Here is an 18,609-nt window from a genome sequence, read left to right on the forward strand (position 1 = left end):
GAAATTCCTGTGACGTAAATGTCTTTTGTGACGCATTTCCTAAAACGCCCGTTATTATGGCAGTTGGTAAAACCCGGATCCTTATGGACATTGCCGGATATTTTTTTCTAGGCAGTTACGCTCAAAATTAAATGTCCTGAATAATTCTAAACTGTTTATTACAGTGAAACTTGTTATAATTTATGTTTTGGTACTAATTATTATATTAAAACCTGCAAATAACATGTATTTTTGTATTACAATATGTGCATCATGGATATTTTTCCATTGATTGTTACGTCACAATACGTTTATCATGGATATTTTTGTATTAGTTAACATACTGTGTTATGTCCATTATCGATTTATTAAAATTTTTAAAATTGATTTATTAGCGGGAGATCACTTTTAGTGAGCATTGGCATTTCATGCTATCTTACGGCTGCGAAATATTTTTTACTCCCAATCTTATAGATTAAATAAAAATATCCGTGATACAGTTTAACTATAAAGTAGGCAATATAAAAATATCCCTGATACAGTTTAACTATATATTAACCGATACAAAAATATCCGTGATACAGTTTAACTATATAGTAGGCAATATAAAAATATCCGTGATACAGTTTTACTATATATAAACTGACATAAAAATATCCGTGATACAGTTTAACTATATATTAACCGATACAAAAATATCCGTGATACAGTTTAACTATATATTAACCGATACAAAAATATCCGTGATACAAAAAATCCATCAATATCCGTGGATATCCGGGTTTTACCCACACCCCTTTATTATTCCTAAACATACAAGTTTAGGGAAGTGAAAAAATATATTCGTTTAAGGATTATTGGTTTAAAACTGAAAACAACTAAATTAGGAAAAACGGACTACATACAACATTAGCACAAAATATGCTTTATTAAATTAAAATTTGAATTTAAATATTTATTTACTATTGTTTGCAATAACAATTAAAGCAAAAGCTAGATAGAAAAAAAAACTGCAGTAAACCAAAAAGTAAAGACAAAAATGTCTAGGTATTCGTCTAAATCAAGTATAACTGTTCGTCAACAATGTGACTCTATATTTCAATATTGCCGAAAGTGTGGCAGTGATTTTTCATTTTACAACAACTGTGAATGTAATAACTATTTCAAATATTGTCCTCGATGTGGAGAACAAATCGACAAAAAGCCAGAATTTTTAAAACCATTAAACTCATCCAATACCAATACCCTAAGAATTGCAACTTGGAACATTCAAGATATGAATTTGGAAAAAGCAAACCGAAAATACATTCAAAATGCATTTTTTAAAGCTATCTATGACAATAACATTCATCTAATGGCAATACAAGAACTTAAGGGAAAAGATAATGAACAACAATTTGCCCTACAAGCATTAGTGGATAAGCTGAATGAAAGAAAAAGTGAAAAATGGAATTTCATGATTTCGAATACTTATTCTGGTAGAATGTATGCAGGAATGGAATATCCTGCTTTTATTTGGAATTCTCAAGCTATAAAAGGAGGAATCAAACTCACAGACTTCTTCTTAATAAAAAGGTTTACAAGAAGTCCATTTTCAGCAACATTTAAGGTAAAAGTTTATTAATTATTATGGTTTTAAATAATAAAACCCAACATTACAAGCAAATAATGCCCATGTAGTAAAAAATTGTTTACATTTTATAAGTATATACTTTAGTTTTATCAAGAGTATTACATTTACAATCTATTTTTGATTATTTTAGATCAACAAACATTCCTTGACCTTTATCAACATACACTTAAAAGCAGCTTCTGCTACCGATAAGAAGTCGATAAAGACACTAAACTATGAAGTGTCCAGTGTTCCTGAAATCTTACATAAAAATGGACCCACAATTCTTCTTGGTGACTTTAACATGGATCAAAAAAACAAGGCCTTCGATAAGTTAGAAAGAGAATTAAAATATGTAGCCCCATTTGAAAAACCAACATGTGGTACCAATTGCTATGATCAGATTTGGGTGAGCAAATCTATAAATTCCGAAGTTGAAACAAATTTCGACGTGATCAAAAATGACTCCATTCAAACTGTGTCTAACCACAACTTAGTTTGGGCAGATATTCATTTAGATAAAATCGATCAAAATACTACTTTTCTTCCTTCTCCAATTAAACAAGAAGCTAGTACATCATTAGAGGATTTTCTTGATTTTGAAAACCTAATTGGGAATCAAAACAGTACATATGACATTCCTATACAAGCAAAAGAAAGATCTCATGGTGTTGGTCAAATTTCAGGTAGAGGAAAAACACCAAAAAAAAGTCGTGGAAAAACTCGTGGTCGAGGTCAAACTGCTAGAACAGGGAATTTTCCTAATACTGGTTTTGACTCCACTATTCAAAGCAAAATACTGTTAAATGATCAAAATTCCGGACAGGATAGCAGCAAGAGCCCTGGCCGTGGCAAGTACATCCGTCGTGGCCGCGGCAAGTCCACTGGTTAGAGTTATGGTTACTACCAATGCTCAGGTTAATAGTTTGAGAGACATAAACTACAACATTTTTAGATTTTATAAAACTTTTATTTAATGTTATACCTAAATACAAATTAGGATTTTAGTTTTTACATTGTAGATAACTGTGTTGTTTTTTGTATTTACACATACATTTATATATTCTTTAACTTTTTTAGCTTATAAACAATTTGATAATGCTTCATTTTAATGTTATAGGTATGTTTTCCGATATAGTATTACTAACCTGTGCAACTGTTGTTAAGTCCATTTATATGAAAACTGATTTATATTTTCTCATTAATTTTAAATACAATTTCACACTCGGTTGGTCACCATTAGCCGCTATTGTGCGCTTCTTTTGGATCGCCTTATCGCCTGGTCATTTCAAGTTTTTCCCTTTTTTCCAGCGTTCTTAGTCACGTGATTTGTGTTTCGCCTTTTTTGTCTTTATTTGTATCGTAACTTGGAATAATTTTGGAATTCTACTTTTAGTACGCCATATATTTAGAATACGATTCGCCCTGTTCTAACATTTCATAAATGGTCTTTAGTTAGTTTTTGTTAAAAGTAATATTGATTTGTAAGTGTTAAGCCAGTATTGTTTTTTGTTAATTGTTTTTCTTGTGTACTGAATATTGAATACATTGTATAGTATTTCAATTGTTGTATTAGTCGAGTTAGACAGTTGCAATTCTGGGCCCATTATCGGTATTATTTTCATATTAACTGAGATCAATCTGTGATCAAGGGGCGTATTTTATTCTCCGATCAACCTATTGTTGGTCACGTGGGGTATAGTTAGACAAACCCTACAACTGTGTTTTTATAAAATATTAGTTTGTTTTTGCTATATATGCACTAATGTTCGTGTCTTGTAAGCAATAAGCATTGTGACTTGTAGTTGGTACCGTAAGCTGTTGTTATCCTTAACCGCAAATAGAGATTGTTTATAAAAATAAAATGATATAGCATTTTGCTTTACTAAACCATATATAGTTAAAAAACAAACAAACGTATAACAAAAACAAACAAACGTATTGCTTTGAAACCTTACGCTTCTCTTGTTAGGAGAACTGAACACTATGCTCGCTAATGATAGAATGCTAACACGTGGTTACTGACGTCATAGGAAGATTTTCGCATTAACGGGATTTATGACGTAACTTTTGTAACATAAAAATCATAGAATGACAGAAGTAGTTTAATAAAATATATTGTTTTTTAAGATAATAATTAAAAAACGGCTTTTTGAAGGAACTGTAACTACAAAAGGACAATACATATAAGATTAATCTTTTTATTTCTTACAGTTTTGCTGTCAAAATCTCCTAGTGCATGTACTTAAAAACAAAAAAATATTTCCAGAATAAGCCAGGTAAACAACCTTAAATCTAAAACACCACACAAGCAGTAACCACGTTTATTTATTTTTTGTTAAAGTTCTTTGCTTTTCTGCATGTTCGACCGTTTTTTGTTCAATGAATAACCCCTTTCTTCTTCTAACGGAGTTCATATATTTTGCCCCCTGATTTTCGACATCAGACTTTTCACCAAAATGTTGAATTTCTTCTTCAGTTGTTGGTACCCAAAAAGGATCACTGCTTACAACCTTAAGATACACAAAAACTTTTAACATTCACATGTAAATAAATACAGTTGCAGGTTAAAACAAGAACCATTTTAATGCCTAAAATATTAAACAATAACCCTCGCTAAACAACAACGAAATACATATCCTAGTACAATATATAAACTAATTATTACCTCCCAATGACTAAACACAAGTTGTGGTGATGCAAGTCCACTGGTTTTCTTTCTAATCTCTTCAGCAAACCCAAAACTTTCAGCAACTGGTAAAGTAGCAACAATGTTAAACGAACTGGTTCCTTCTCTCATTTCTTCACTGACAACACGACCTTCACGACGGCCTAGCACAGCATAGACCTTACCTGTAGATAGATTGTTTATTAATAATTTTTAAAAAAGTAAACTACAAATTAAAATGTTAAACAAACCTAAAACTTCAGCTGTTGCCTGAATATCGCAGGTATACATTGCTGCCATTAAGCGCTGCGGTTGAGCTTGAAATGACTTCCTAAATGCATCTTTACTTGTTGATATCAACTGACCAGATAAAGGTCCATAAAAATGTCGGTCAGGCCTAAAAAAAGACTCGATCAAAAATTGAACTTTCTTTAAATAAAATATATAAATTTGAAAATAATTACTTTGTTGTTTCTGGAGTTATATTTTCTTCTTTAAAATTAACAATTTTGTCGGATTTAATGTTGCCTAGACCACTATTTTTACTTATATTATTATCTGAAATTTTATTTTGCCCAGATGATGATTTAGAATTGCTGTCATCTGGGCTTAAAAAGTCCCATTTTTCAACAAAAAAACAAACCCCTTGCATGGGTTCTTCACATAAAGGTCCTGACAATGAGGCTAACTGAAAACCACTAACTATACTATGATCACACTCTCTGTAATTACTAATCTCACTTTCAACGTCATCACTAATTTTAACTTGATTTTCAATGCATTGCCATATAGAAGGTCTATTGTAATCTTCAATTTTGTTTACGAGCAAATTTGGCCCATTGCCACGTGGACCAAATGACCAAATTTGGTTAGTCGTGTTTTTCCACTTCCGCCTTCCATTTGATGTAAATGTAGTTTCTAGTTGTTCTTTAAATTTTCGGAGTTTCTCAAGAGTTAATTCTTGAACTTGGAGTTGGGATAGAACAGATAAAATGATTTCTTGTTCTTCTGTGTTGTTGTTTTCTTCAGGTAAATTTAATTCACTTTCTCCCTTAAAAATAAAAACAATTTATTAAAGACAATAAAACTAGCAACTATAAAACAGTTTATTGTTTTCTTTAACCTCTGCATTGTCCCCTGTGCTGCTACTGGTACTAATCATTCTTTTTCTTCTTTTTTGTTGAAAAATTTCTTTAAACAAACTTTCTATTTTCATAAGGACTTTGATGTCATCAGAATGGTCTTCTAACAGTTTACTTATTTCAGGGGGCAAAGGAATAGCTCTATAAAATACAGGAGTTTTATTTAAAAAAATTTAAATAAAAAGAAAATGCACATGTACATATAATTACCTAGTGGTTAATGAGCACAATTTATTGGAGGTCTGCAAACAAATAATTCCTTCTTTCGTATTTGTTGATTTTTTTGTATTCAGTAATTCCAGCTCGCCAGAAACTCCATTCACATTTTCTTAAAAAAGTTTTTAAAAACATAAAATTGTGGATTCTAAAAAATACTAACTTAAAAAATAGAAATTCTAAAACAACATAAAAAAATATTTTTTTATTTTAGTAGTCCATTAACAAAAACAAAATAGTAAAAAAAAATTAAACATAAAATTTATAAAAAAAAAAAAAACTTTTACCCTTTTCTTTTACAACCCATTTTTGCATAATATTTTTATCTTGATTTCCAATGAGTTCGTTCCTCATATCAACCTTGGGTCTAGGAATAATTGTTTCACGAAAAGGAACGATGGGCTCCGATGCATTTATTTCTATCTTGGCAAATCTTTCTCGAAGGTCACTTAGACATCTTTGCAAATGAACCTCCCCAGCAGCAACTATCACATGTTCTCCCGTTTCTTGAACGATTACTTGAACACAGGGGTCACTCTGGTTCAATAACCTTAACCCTTCAACTAAGATGTCCATATCAGCTAAAAAAAGAGATTAGACTTTGGTAAAACATAAGCATACTTGTTTGAGTATCAATTATGTAAAATACTTAACAAAAAAACTTAACTAAGAGGTAAAATAGATAGTTTTTATTTTTTTAGGTTAGCATTAATACACATAAAGAATTTAGATTAAACAATACTTTTAATTTAAAAACATTTTTTATTAGACCAATTACCGATAATTTACCCTACCTAAATACTTGGGGTCAACAGCCACCCTTATAATTGGTGCAACATCATGAGATAAAGCATTGAATGGAGGACACATAACGTTACTGCATAATGTTGCTGAGTTTAAAACATGATCTTCCAATCCACCTATACCTACAGAAAAATTGTTTAAATTGTCATTGTACTGTAAACATAAACGGTGATATCTGTTTTGATCTGAAAGTGATTAAATCAAAAAAAATAAAAAATAAGATTTTTACTTAGACACATTAACAAACCAATAATAGCTCCAGCAGGAGCCTCATTAACTTGATGTAAATCCCTTCCCATCCATAAATACAAATTATTAACTTCAACTAGTGATACATACGGACTTAATGTTAATAGTTCTTCATTGGTAAGATTCTGATATAAAACAGAAGTTTTAGGTTATAATTACATAATGAAAGTACAGTATAACATCTGATAATTTTAAACCTTGGGTTTAATATCTCCGGCCAGATATAAAAAATGTTTTATTTTATTTTTAATTATCTACCTGTTTATTTTCAAATAGCCCTGGATCATGTTTAGGACCCAAAACAAACAACCTAGCCCCAATTTTTAATGTCCCGCTAAACACTCTTGCAAAAGCAACGAATTCCTGACCAGGTAAATTTTGTTTGTCCTCATTTTTTGTTTCACTAGTTATAGTATCATCTGTCTTCTGTGTGTTTTCATCCATATTTTTCTCTATTGTTTCGGCATTGTTGGCAGTCAAATATTTTAATTTTGCAGCTTCTCTTCGTTGTTCAAGTTCAATTTTAGTGAAAGGTCTAAAAAAAGGTTATTCAAAAAACAATATTCAGATTTTTTTAAAGTATATATATTCAATTCCTGCCAACCTTGATTTATTTTGTGGTAATAATTTTGAATCAACGGCGACCATTTTTGAAACAAGAACTATGACAGAATTAGATTCAGGACTACAGTTCAGAAAATCTAAAAAATAATAAATGGGATTTGACTAAATTTTAAATTTAGTTCTTTAGGTTTATTTTAATCCACAAACCTTGTTTGAGATCTTGGGTTTGTTTCGGTAGTGATGTAAATGACTTGTTAGTTCCACACATTAGGTTTTCCACTCGTTCTTCCAACATTTCAGTTGGGTTCGGCACATGTTGGCATATACTTGCTTAAAAAATTCATATAAACAAAAATAAATCCAACTTCCTTTAAGAAAAAAAAATAAATAACATACAAAAATAACCAAATTAGTAAAATCTTAAAACATTTAGCAACAACAGCAAATAATTTATAGAAAAATAAGATACTTACAAAATATTGCATCTGATAATGGCAGCCATTGGCTGCAAATGGTTTTTAAATAAGTTTTTGAATCAGATTTTCCTAATCTTACGTCTCTTGGTGTGATCTTTAGATTTAAACTTTTGGTTATCTTCTCAATTTTTTCATCATCCCTAAAAATTTATAAAAAAAAATGAAAATATACTAAATGATATTATTGTTTAAAAAAACAGTTCATTGTTTAAAAAAAACATGATATTGTCAAAATTAATGTGAAGTGACTTACTTTATTTCGAGAACGTTAGTATACAGGGACCAAATATTTTCCAAAATAAATTGAACAAATAATGGTTTCTTTGACTTAGGCTGTTAACATAAAAAAAAACACAAAGTTAAAAATGTCAAACGGATCTAATATATGATTGCCTTTGCAAAATATTTAGTTTTTTATGCATTAATTATATTTTAAACAAGAAGCTGATCTACATTATAAACATAAGTAATTTTTGTTAACCTAATCCAGTCTTTTTTATTAGATTTAAATAATATTAATAACCTAATTACTAACTGTATTATTCCTTACTAATAATGTTTACCTGAGCTCCTTTCATTATTTTCTTTGCTTTCATACTCACATAATAATCTCCCCACAAGGTTTTTCTTAAAACTTCTTCCCTTATTCCCAACTTTTTTGAAAACAATTTTGCAAAATGATGAATTCTAAAATTATTTAAACTCAACTTTACAAATTTCTCGAATATCACAGTTTAAAAAGCACTTGCATATATAAAATTTTTTGGGCAAAATAAATTATTGTAATAATTTTTTCATACGTGAAATTTTTGTTAAACTTGACAAATGTTATAATTAAAACACAATAATTTACTGAATAATAATTAAATTACAACTTTAAATTCACCTGAATGCCCATCCATCCTGTGCACTACAAAACACAACATTTCCTTGATCTGGTGAAAAATAAAGTTTTGAATCGTCTTCATTACCTAAACCACTACTCCAATCATAAGTCTGTAGAATATATTTTAACTGTTAAAAAATACTTTAATATAAAATTGTTTACTATTTAAAAGAATTAGTACAAAAAAAAACACAAATATATATACCATACTTTTTTAGATTGTCAAAATTGATACCGTATTAGAATATTTAAAATTAATGCCCTTTTTTTTTTTTGTATATATCTTTATCCTCGATGTTAGAAAGTCGACTGCGCGACTTAAATATAGAGTAACATCAGTTACATCAGTTACTCCGACCCAGTCTATAATGAATGGCAACTTCAAACAATTTTATATATTTGGTTTATTTTTATACTTACAATCTCTCCTTCCTTATTCTCAGTGATGTTTGATTGAGTTTGTTGGGCAGTTTTTTCCATCACCTCAGCAGAATATAAACTCCCAGTCACAGCATTCACCTTAAAAATTTCATATTAGTTTAAAAGGTTGTTCTTCAAATAACAAAAAGTTACTTAAAAAAATAAAACGATCATGAATAGCAAATATATATTTTTTATTCTCGAATATTATACACCACTACAAACAAAAATTATATACATATAAACCAACAATTAAAAAAAAGTTTACCTGTTCTAATACTTGTTGTAAATGTAGATAAGCTTCCATTGGTGAATATTTAAGTTCTGTGATTAAACGATCAAGTTTGTTTAAAACTAAAATTGGTTTTAGTTTTTCTAACCAAGCCTGCCGGAGAACAGCCTGGGTCTGTAAATTAAAACAAAAAAATCAAATTGAAAAAAAAACAAAACACAGATTTAAAAGAGCGAAAGAACATTTAATAGATTAATGATGGTATGTACATAATTATACCATACATAATTAAAAATATTAAGATCCTCTATTTACACAAAAAAAGTATGAAGTACAAGTAAAATAAGGACAATTTTAACATAATTTATTTAAAATAAAAATATTTTTAAAAATTATAAAGCCAAAAATTTGGATATTGTCCTTAATATTCTCACCTGTGGACAAACTCCTTCCACAACATCAACCACAACAAGTGCCCCATCACACAATCTTACAGCCGTAGAGACTTCACTTCCAAAATCAACATGACCGGGAGAGTCCATCAAATTAATTAAATAATTTATTGCACTTTCTAAACAAAAAAAGTTGTGTAAAGCATAACCAAGAAAATTTTTTTTTCAAGATGTATATACAATTAAATTTATTAGAATAACTGGTTGGAAAAATACCATTTTAAGACATCAACTGTTAAAAAACAAATAGGGTAACAGATATATATAAATAAAACAAATACAGTCAAAAAAAAAATTCTATATACAGGAAAGTTGAATTTATAATATAAAAACTAGTAAATACCATGGAAATAAAGATAAATAGGACTACCTGGGTCAAGATATTGAAGAGAGATTGCACTTGACTTCATAGTTATTCCTCTTTGTTGTTCTTCCTCTCTGTCATCCAAATATCTGAGCTAAAAAAATTATTATTAAATTTATATATTTTCACATTATATTGTGTTTAATTTAATCTTACCTTGCCAGCAAGTCTACTTGAAATAATTCCATTACTTGCAATAAGCGAATCAGCCAAAGTTGTTTTGCCTATAATTAATAAGATGTTAATTGTTCAAAAAAATTAAGTTTTTAATTTAAAGAAAAAAATGTTGTATGTTATCTAATAACTTACCATGATCAACGTGTGCTAATATGCAAATATTTCGAACATTTTCGTTTTTCTTTTGTAAGTCTTCCAACTTTTTTGTTAAAGAGGTCATTTTTTCCAATCAATTATTTAGTTGTTGGTTCGTAATTAACACCTTTTAAACGTTGCACATAAAAAAATTTTACCTTAACACTAAACACAATATTAAACTTAATAATGAAATAACGCGATTCAACAAACACACATGCAAAATTAAACCTAAAATTAAAAAAAAATTTCAACTAAAAAAACAGCTTTATAAACAAACTATATGGACAATATTACAATATTTGTTATTGAAAACAGGTTAACATGCATTTCAGAAGGTTTTAACAAAAACAATACTTACATAAACGAACTCTTTGCCTTTTTGTCGGTCGTCTAATATTGTAATATTGCACAACAACAAAGCAATAACATTAAGCGTGACGTCATATTCAAAGCACACGTGCGAATCTGAGAGAACGCACAAAAAACGCAAATATGAGAGAGTCGGATGACAATTTCATTATACCCAATCTGATCCGTTATCCTTAATATCTAAAGTTGGTTTGAACCTAACTTTTTATATTAAAAAATATTGTTCCATATATTTTATACTCATTCTGCTGGTATTTTATTATTGGCAATGATTAGTAAGATGACATTTCTTTAAATCGGTGGGTTTTCCATGCCAAAAATATACTGTTTGAAGCCGAAGGTAAAATACCTAACAACTACTTCGTTTATACCTTTTGTGCAAGTCCACAAACAACTTTTTAAAAAAACTTTTCTAATTACATTTCTGGTGAATGACGCAAGGTAGTTACAATGCAAAATTTAATGGCATATAAAAAGCGTATTTCAGGATAACAATAAAAATAGAAAATTGCACAAAATACGAAGTTAAATAGGAAATCAGCATTTTTAACTTCTTGATTTAAAAAATCATGCTATGTAAATGCAATGGCTAAATATATTTATAACTACATAACTGATTATAACTACATTTTTACTGTAATTTTAAATAAGAAAAGCAAAAAATCATATTTATCCAAATTAATTTATATTAAAGATATTAAAATATTTCGTTACGAAAAATTTTTGGAAAGTTTAGCAGATTTGTAATCAGATCGCAGTTGAACAAAAGTGTGTAAAACCGTTCGATCAAGATTGGCAAACTGATCACCAGAGCAAACCTAAAATAATATAGATAAAAAAGTTATTCTAAAACTTACCAATAAAGTGTGTAAAAATATGCTAACAAATTAATCCTAGCTAAAAGCTAACATTTCATAATTTAATATAAATTAAAAAAAAATTATTGGTAAGCTATTGCTCTAAATGATAACTCAGTAAACAAAGATTTAAAAAGAATTACCTGTCTTAAGTTTTCGGGTGCAACAACCAACAAATTACATAATGAGTGAAGGCTGTTAAATAATGATGTCACAAATGGAATTTTTAAATGCTCAGCACATTTTCTAAAGAATAAAAAAATTAAAATTTTAAAAATGTTATCCCAAAATATATAGGTTATTTAAATAAAAATAAGTTCATTTTTTCTATTTATTAAAGAGAAAATAAAGTTTATAAACAGACTAGATTTTGTAAGGCTAACATTTTATATAAATAGCAACTCAGAAATATTATTTGTACAAAAATATCCATTAATACCTATTATCCCCCCAATAGAAATAATATTTACATATGCTCATAATGTATTTGTTTTTTTCTATTCATACCTTCCTTACAAAGATATTTTATACCCTTAAATAAATCTTAAAAATTCAATTTATTTAACACAATATCACAATTGATGTAGAATTAAAAACTAACAATTTTTAAATTTAAAAAATGTACAAACTCCATACATTACTAATTTAAACTATAGCCCTAGAGCCTAACCAATAACTTCTAAAAAATACCAAATCTCTTTAAAATTTAATACATAAAGATCGCTTACCCATATTCACTAACATCACATATCGCCATCATTCCACCCATTGAACTAAATGAATATTGCTGAAGATGTTCGTAAATTAATCGATGAAATCTTGTTCCAAATTCTTTCAACACTGCCTCCACATTATTACCATCTAATGAAGATCGAATGTTGTCAATCTTCTTGCGAACATAAACACACAACTGGAAAAAAATTGTTTTTTATTATAAATAATGTTGAAGTAAAAAAATGTTTTTCAAAACCTTAAAAAATCCATAAAAAGTTAAAGCAAATTTAGTGTAAAGCTGATGTCTTAATTATTCTTTAAATAAAAAAAAACATTTAAAAATAACCAAAAATTTATATTTTAAAAAATATTTAAAAATTATTTTAACTTACAATCTGACAAGCAGTAGTGTATTGCATCTGCGGAGGTTGATCCGTGGTAAAATCACTCTTCCTCTGCTTGCTCCGGATTAAATGTCGCATCCACCCGATCACTGATGATAAACAACGATCGATTCCTAAGTCCAGCTGGACCTCCATCCTCTCTCGTAACTTCTTCTTCTTTTGCAAACAATCACTTTAAAAAAATGTTATATATTTAAAAAACAGAATTTTTATTTTAAAAAACAACAAAAAAATTAAAGATGTAAACAAAATTAATAAAAATATTAAACTTATTTTTTTTAATCGCTGTTAAAAAACAAACCTATACTGGGGTGATGAGCTAACTAGAGGAAGTAAAGTATCACTAAATTGTTTCTCAAATAAATGGAAAATTGTGTTCGTCTGTTGAACAACATCAATGAAATAAATATTTGGTTCGTTCTAAAAAAAAAAAATTAAATCAAGTTAAAAAACTAAATTTTGTAAAATTCTTTTAAAAATTAAAAAAAAAATTAAAATACTAACCTTTGGCTCGAAAGAAGGAATAGCTAACAACCCAAGATCAATGGCATACTCAATATGCTGCCTGCATAAATACTCTAACAATAACTCAAAAATCACCATTGCATTTGCGGGCAAGTTGTTCACTGAAGATAAGGTTTTACATCTTGCTAAACCCATTTTCGTCTCCTATAAAAACACAATTTAATAACAAAAATATATTTTTTTACAAAAAAAACATACATATAATTTGTACAGCCTTTTTAAACATAAATTTAAAGATACTTACTTGAAGCAAGTTGATGGTTAGCTCCTGCGACAAATAAGTCTCACCAACGTTTTGTTCATTAGAAGAACTACCACCGAATCTTATACTGGTTTTATCAGTAATAACTGCTTTTAAGTCCTGATAACCTGTTAAGTAACAAAAAATATTCAATTTTTGCCTATAACGTTAGTGTTAGTAGTACAATACCATAACAGTGTTAAATATGGAAATTTTTTAATTAACCTGAATGTAAAGATTTTTTGGTGTGATTTTTTGAATCGTAAAATCGTTGTGATATCATCATTGCCTTTTCTTTCAGGAAAGTCTCTTCCACTTTTATGTAAGAACTCAAATATGTCTACAAAAAAAAAGTTAGTTCATATAATTATGGTATATTTATGTTGGGTATTAAAGTATGTTAGATTTATATTTCTTTAAATTAGCATAAAATATAACATCACATAAACTAGAGCAACTTTTTTAAAAAAACACCATTTTTTATATTTATTAAATTTGACTTACCTTAAAAATACTTTTTGTTAACTTTGTCAGAAAGTTGGAATCTGAGCCAAGTTTAAAATGAGATAACTTATCTGATAAATCAATTGTCTTCCCATAAAGCATGTACAAATGCTGGAGATACCTAAAATTAAAAAATGATATAAAGTCAATAAAAACTATAATTGCTATTGTATGTTTTAACATAAAATTATTTTATCTAGTACTTACTTTTCAGGGTCGGTATTCCTATGTTCTTTTAGTTTAGACTCCACAAAATCACTCAGTTTGGTTTGATAAATTCTTGCAACCAGTTTACCCATCACTTGTTCTGGTGTTGTGAACACATCTAATATCATCTTAACAAAAAACATTAAACAAATTTAATTATAAGATATTTAAAAAAAAAAATGTCAGTTTTTTTTAATAAAAAATAAGATATATACAATTATTTTTAAAATTAAATAGGCTAACATTCAAATCTACTTCATTTCATAACCTGCCATAAGAATTATGAAATAATAATAGACATATAAGATTCGAAATATTGAGTCAACTATAAAAAAGAATTACCTTGTGCACTTTGGAGCACAGAGTATTAACTTCTGCAAAAATGTCGTTGCCTTGATAGAATGAATTCGTGATACTTTCGTCAATAAATGCATCAATACAATATTGATAACCTAGCAAAAATATTAAAAAGGTTCAAAGTTAAGGTAAAAAACAAAGACAAAATTGAATGCAAATTGAAATGCAAGGGTCAAACCTTTAAAATGAGAAAGCGTTGAAGCCAAATCCTTCATTTTAGCAACTTCATCATTTCTGTGTGCTTCTTTGAACTCATTCAATAATTCTTGTTCAATAGAATGATATTTCGATACTATCTTGCCTTTTACCTAAAAAAAATAAATTTCCTTGGTAAAAAAATCACCTAAGTTTGCTGTATGTAAAAACAATTTCATTGAAATTGTTTAATACCTTTGCAAATCTGTCATACGGTAGCTCTTGAGCAATAAGATGAAGTTTATGAACAATGTCGGCAGCATCTCTTACTTTGTATTGGTTTACAAACACCTCAGATGTAAATTCCCCAGTCAGAAACTCATCAAAATATCTGTTATTAAAAAAATAATCAAACATTTTTTTGTCTAGGTAATTAAGTGTAAATTGTACTTTGTCCACACTAAAAATCACACAAATAAACCAATTTGGCAGTTGCTAGTTTTTAGATACAAACTGTTAGAAAAACTATACTTAAATATGGTAATTACTTCATAAGTTTAAGAGCTTCTGCTGCATGTGTTCGAGGTGTGTTAACTCCTTCTAATTGATCGCCAAGATGAACAACCTTGGTTGCTACATAGTTGATTCTATCTTCGAGTGACTAACAATAAATCCAAAAAAATATTAAAAAGCAAAATGAATAGAGTACAACAAAAAGAAAATACTAATAAAGTATTTTAATAGAGATAATTTTTTTAATTTGTATTAATAACAAACATTTATTCGAGGTTAAATATTTAATTTAAAATACAAAATGATTGACCATATAAAGGTTAGCCAGTATTGTAACAAAAGAGATTTAATATTGTTTTTTTGTATAGGCTATAATATATATTTATCCTCGATAAGAGAAGGTCAAATGGGCAACCTTAACATAGAATAACATCAGTTACTCCAACCCAGTCTCGAGTCGTTGCAGTTTGGGATATTATAGAGACTATAATTGCCCGGTTTTTATGCTGCTAATTAAGTGCTTGCTCAGCAGGAGTTTTTACCGTTTATAACGCCTTAATCATGGATGCTACAGCATAAGAGCCGTGGGGATTAAACCCACAACCTCATGGTAGTGTAGCAAGCGTTCTTACCACTATATTGCACTGCCAGTATATTTAAATGTATATACAACTTTTACAAAGCCAACCTAATTAAATAAAATTAAAATACACTTACAACAAATAGTATATGCATAACATGTACCTAGTTAAAATATAAATGGTTAAATAATAGAAATTACCTGAAAATGCGTGAATGCAACTTGATTGCTTTTTTGTAAATCAGAAACTTTCTCGGAATGACCTCGAGACTCTCTTGTCAAATTTGTTTCAAGTTTTTCAACTTTTCGCTGAATTCTTGAGTCTAGTAATCTGAGCTCGGTAATGTGAGCTATAAACTCGTTGCACAGTTGCTAAAATAAAATAAAAATGTTTTATCTGGTTTAGAAATAGAGCATTCTGGCTTAAATGTAAATGTTAAAATTGTTAAACAAAAAACCTCTGGATTAAAGCCTTGTGCTCCTCCCTTTGTTCCACCTCCGTGAGTCCTCCAAGCTAATCGTTCAACGTACTCATCCGGATCAAAAGGATCCTCAAACAGTTCCGCGGATGCCATTTTCACTTTCTTTTTGTGTCTTCTCAAACATAAATAATAAACAATCAAAAAGTAACTTTTACACCACGCGTAAATAATTTCCGACGCGTTAAGAAATCGCGTTCAAGCGTAACTACTTTTAGATAATAAAGCGAAAAAAAGGCATAAAAGCTGTAAAAAGTGTTATGGTACTGCTACTAAATTCTTTTGTAAATGCTGTTGATTGTAAAAAATCTATTATATCAATGTTTTTATTTATTCGGCTTTAGGCATACAATATGCATTCAATGACGTAAAAACAACTACGGTGTGGTGTAAATTTTTGAACATTGTTTCGTTCTTACCATTCTCTTTACTTCTGAATTTCCTTAACTGCTACATAATATGAATAAAAAGCTTAAAGTTTTTTATTGCGGCCAGTTGAATATAAAAGCCAACACGTAAGCAAAATGGGCGTCGGCTTGTAAGTTCGTTGTTCGTAAGCTCGTATTCAAAGTCGTGGTGAGTGGGACGTAAAACTTTACTGTTTACATTTTGATTAGACGGACGCTATCTTGTTACATGTAGTAGTTAACTGGGTTAGTGGTATACTGTAAAACCCTGTCTTTTGTACTGGACAGCTGTAGTATCGTAGTGGCGCGTATTTTGCTTGTAAGATCTAAAGATGTTTATAAAGTATTTTTAAAGAAAACTTTAAATATAATTTTGTATCATTTTTGTTCTTATAGATAACGTGTATATAAAGCTTAAAAGAAATTTATTTAGTTTATTTTCTAAGCATCCAGTACAACTTATATCCTCCAAAATGCCTAACCTGTTTACCGTAGACTTCCCTCCAGTTGTTGACAACAAAATTAAAACAATCGAGTTTTTAGAAGCCTGTGAGAAGATACCAGAATTTTTTGACCTGCTTGGAGGAAAAGTATTCTATCCCGTCAAAAATGATGTGGTAAAAAATATCGAAAAAATCAAAAAGCGATATTTGGAGAAGCCTTGTGATTTCGAGTACATCATGGATATTATCTTAAATGAAAGACTCGAAAATGAAAAAAAGTTAAAGGCAGTGGATGGAAATGGAATAGCAACTAATGCACTGATGTGGCTCAAACGAGGGTTGCAGTTAATTGCGTTGTTCTTGGAGCATCTTCTTTTAAATGATTATGATCCAAATCCGGAAAACCTCAAGAGTTGTGTTCAAATTGCTTACAAAAATTCACTGCAAAAGTACCATGGATGGATGGTTGGTAAGGTGGTTACTATGGCAACCAATGCATGTCCATATCGTGCGGATTTCATGAAATCTTTACAGCAAAGCGAGGGGCTGAATGAGGAACAAACATTGGCTCGAATTAAGGAGTATTTGGTCAATTTTAAAGCAAATGTGGATTTAATTTATGAAATCTATAACAAAACTGGTGCAGAGAAAGATGATAAGGCATAAGCTATTTGTGCCTATGTTAAGTCCAACAAAATTTAGTCAATGTTGCGAATTTGTATTAGTAATTAGTGCCTTCTACTTTTATTGTTTTTAAAGTGTGTTGACCACTTTGGCTTCAATATTGTAGCAAAAATAAAATAAACCAACCTAATTTGCTAGCATTTTTTATCTTTATACTGGTATTTTAATAATACATTGTTTTGTGTGATTTTTTGTTTTGATATTGTATTAACTAATTATTCATTAAATATAATAATAATCAACACAAATTACATTCCTATTGCTTCCTTTAAAAAACATTAATCATGTTTTCTGTTGTTGTAACAGTATAGTACATTAATTGCTATATTTTGTAATATATAAATTGGTACAGTATGTGATTTATACTTTTTTTGGAATAAAAGCATTTAATTAACTACCATAATAACTTAATAGAAAAGTGTTGCAAAATTTTTCAGGAATTCTTACTTAAAATTTGTGCACCGATAATAAATATTTTCTCTGATTTTTAACATGGTTTTACTATTCATTTTTATTGTACAACTATGTTGTATGTTATGAATTGTGCTATTGTAGCATCGTGTATTTATATTTGTTGGCATTTTTGCAGTTTTTACTTTGTACTAATGGAACACTAATTTATGCAATTAGTTTGACTATATTGTCGCTTTTAATTATCTGTTAATTAGTTGTTAAATTTTGCTTTAAATAACAATTTTGCATTTGAATAGCACACTGCACTTGGTCAAATGACCAAATGTTTTGTAATTATTTCTGTTAAAAAAATAAATTCTTTGCACTAATTATCAATTCCTATTATTTTAAAGATTTG

At 28.9% G+C, this 18,609-nt stretch overlaps 4 protein-coding genes across 4 annotated transcripts; 2 read left to right on the forward strand and 2 right to left on the reverse strand.

Annotated features, from left to right (window-relative positions):
- Nucleotides 1-771: 771 nt before the first annotated feature.
- On the forward strand, nucleotides 772-3,155 carry LOC145752470 (uncharacterized). The gene is made up of 2 exons (XM_082568765.1): nucleotides 772-1,588; nucleotides 1,743-3,155. The coding sequence occupies exons 1-2, from the start codon at nucleotides 1,019-1,021 to the stop codon at nucleotides 2,481-2,483; spliced, it is 1,311 nt and encodes a 436-aa protein (XP_082424891.1). The 5' UTR covers nucleotides 772-1,018; the 3' UTR covers nucleotides 2,484-3,155.
- Nucleotides 3,156-3,834: 679 nt separating this feature from the next.
- LOC145753772 (elongation factor-like GTPase 1) lies at nucleotides 3,835-10,786 on the reverse strand. The gene is made up of 23 exons (XM_082570219.1): nucleotides 10,738-10,786; nucleotides 10,374-10,503; nucleotides 10,221-10,288; nucleotides 10,071-10,158; nucleotides 9,683-9,819; nucleotides 9,285-9,422; nucleotides 9,017-9,115; nucleotides 8,597-8,706; nucleotides 8,274-8,397; nucleotides 7,964-8,043; nucleotides 7,708-7,850; nucleotides 7,442-7,564; nucleotides 7,275-7,371; nucleotides 6,929-7,205; nucleotides 6,669-6,795; nucleotides 6,412-6,543; nucleotides 5,905-6,198; nucleotides 5,612-5,729; nucleotides 5,383-5,542; nucleotides 4,724-5,310; nucleotides 4,511-4,656; nucleotides 4,260-4,444; nucleotides 3,835-4,104 (listed from the first exon to the last, which is right to left on the reverse strand). Exons 2-23 carry the CDS (start codon nucleotides 10,459-10,461, stop codon nucleotides 3,916-3,918), a joined length of 3,510 nt encoding a protein of 1,169 aa, XP_082426345.1. The 5' UTR covers nucleotides 10,462-10,503; nucleotides 10,738-10,786; the 3' UTR covers nucleotides 3,835-3,915.
- Nucleotides 10,787-11,199: 413 nt separating this feature from the next.
- On the reverse strand, nucleotides 11,200-16,413 carry LOC145752107 (exocyst complex component 5-like). Its single transcript, XM_082568322.1, has 16 exons — nucleotides 16,244-16,413; nucleotides 15,987-16,157; nucleotides 15,241-15,353; nucleotides 14,948-15,083; nucleotides 14,736-14,865; nucleotides 14,543-14,652; nucleotides 14,201-14,328; nucleotides 13,994-14,114; nucleotides 13,715-13,829; nucleotides 13,493-13,617; nucleotides 13,228-13,392; nucleotides 13,025-13,143; nucleotides 12,712-12,895; nucleotides 12,334-12,515; nucleotides 11,749-11,851; nucleotides 11,200-11,566 (listed from the first exon to the last, which is right to left on the reverse strand). The coding sequence occupies exons 1-16, from the start codon at nucleotides 16,358-16,360 to the stop codon at nucleotides 11,459-11,461; spliced, it is 2,127 nt and encodes a 708-aa protein (XP_082424448.1). The 5' UTR covers nucleotides 16,361-16,413; the 3' UTR covers nucleotides 11,200-11,458.
- A 634-nt stretch (nucleotides 16,414-17,047) lies between these two features.
- LOC145752776 (glycolipid transfer protein-like) lies at nucleotides 17,048-18,577 on the forward strand. The gene has a single exon (XM_082569110.1). It carries the CDS (start codon nucleotides 17,145-17,147, stop codon nucleotides 17,778-17,780), a length of 636 nt encoding a protein of 211 aa, XP_082425236.1. The 5' UTR covers nucleotides 17,048-17,144; the 3' UTR covers nucleotides 17,781-18,577.
- The last annotated feature ends 32 nt before the right edge of the window (nucleotides 18,578-18,609 follow it).

Source organism: Corella eumyota, chromosome 5 (genome assembly GCF_963082875.1).
Source record: "Corella eumyota chromosome 5, kaCorEumy4.1, whole genome shotgun sequence".
Taxonomy (NCBI): Eukaryota; Metazoa; Chordata; class Ascidiacea; order Phlebobranchia; family Corellidae; genus Corella; species Corella eumyota.

What these genes read in the sequence shown, in the direction of transcription:
- LOC145752776 (XM_082569110.1), top strand. Translation starts at nt 17,145, where the DNA reads ATGCCTAACCTGTTTACCGTAGACTTCCCTCCAGTTGTTGACAACAAA.
- LOC145753772 (XM_082570219.1), bottom strand. Translation starts at nt 10,461, where the DNA reads ATGACCTCTTTAACAAAAAAGTTGGAAGACTTACAAAAGAAAAACGAA. An exon ending in ATTATCAGATGCAATATTTT is followed by an intron (nt 7,565 to 7,707) that starts GTAAGTATCTTA and finishes GAATTTTTTAAG; the next exon opens with CAAGTATATGCCAACATGTG. An exon ending in TTGTGTTTAGTCATTGGGAG is followed by an intron (nt 4,105 to 4,259) that starts GTAATAATTAGT and finishes GTGTATCTTAAG; the next exon opens with GTTGTAAGCAGTGATCCTTT.
- LOC145752107 (XM_082568322.1), bottom strand. Translation starts at nt 16,360, where the DNA reads ATGGCATCCGCGGAACTGTTTGAGGATCCTTTTGATCCGGATGAGTAC. An exon ending in TTGCATTCACGCATTTTCAG is followed by an intron (nt 15,354 to 15,986) that starts GTAATTTCTATT and finishes ATTTATTGTTAG; the next exon opens with TCACTCGAAGATAGAATCAA. An exon ending in GAAGCTCTTAAACTTATGAA is followed by an intron (nt 15,084 to 15,240) that starts GTAATTACCATA and finishes TTTTAATAACAG; the next exon opens with ATATTTTGATGAGTTTCTGA.
- LOC145752470 (XM_082568765.1), top strand. Translation starts at nt 1,019, where the DNA reads ATGTCTAGGTATTCGTCTAAATCAAGTATAACTGTTCGTCAACAATGT. An exon ending in CATTTTCAGCAACATTTAAG is followed by an intron (nt 1,589 to 1,742) that starts GTAAAAGTTTAT and finishes TGATTATTTTAG; the next exon opens with ATCAACAAACATTCCTTGAC.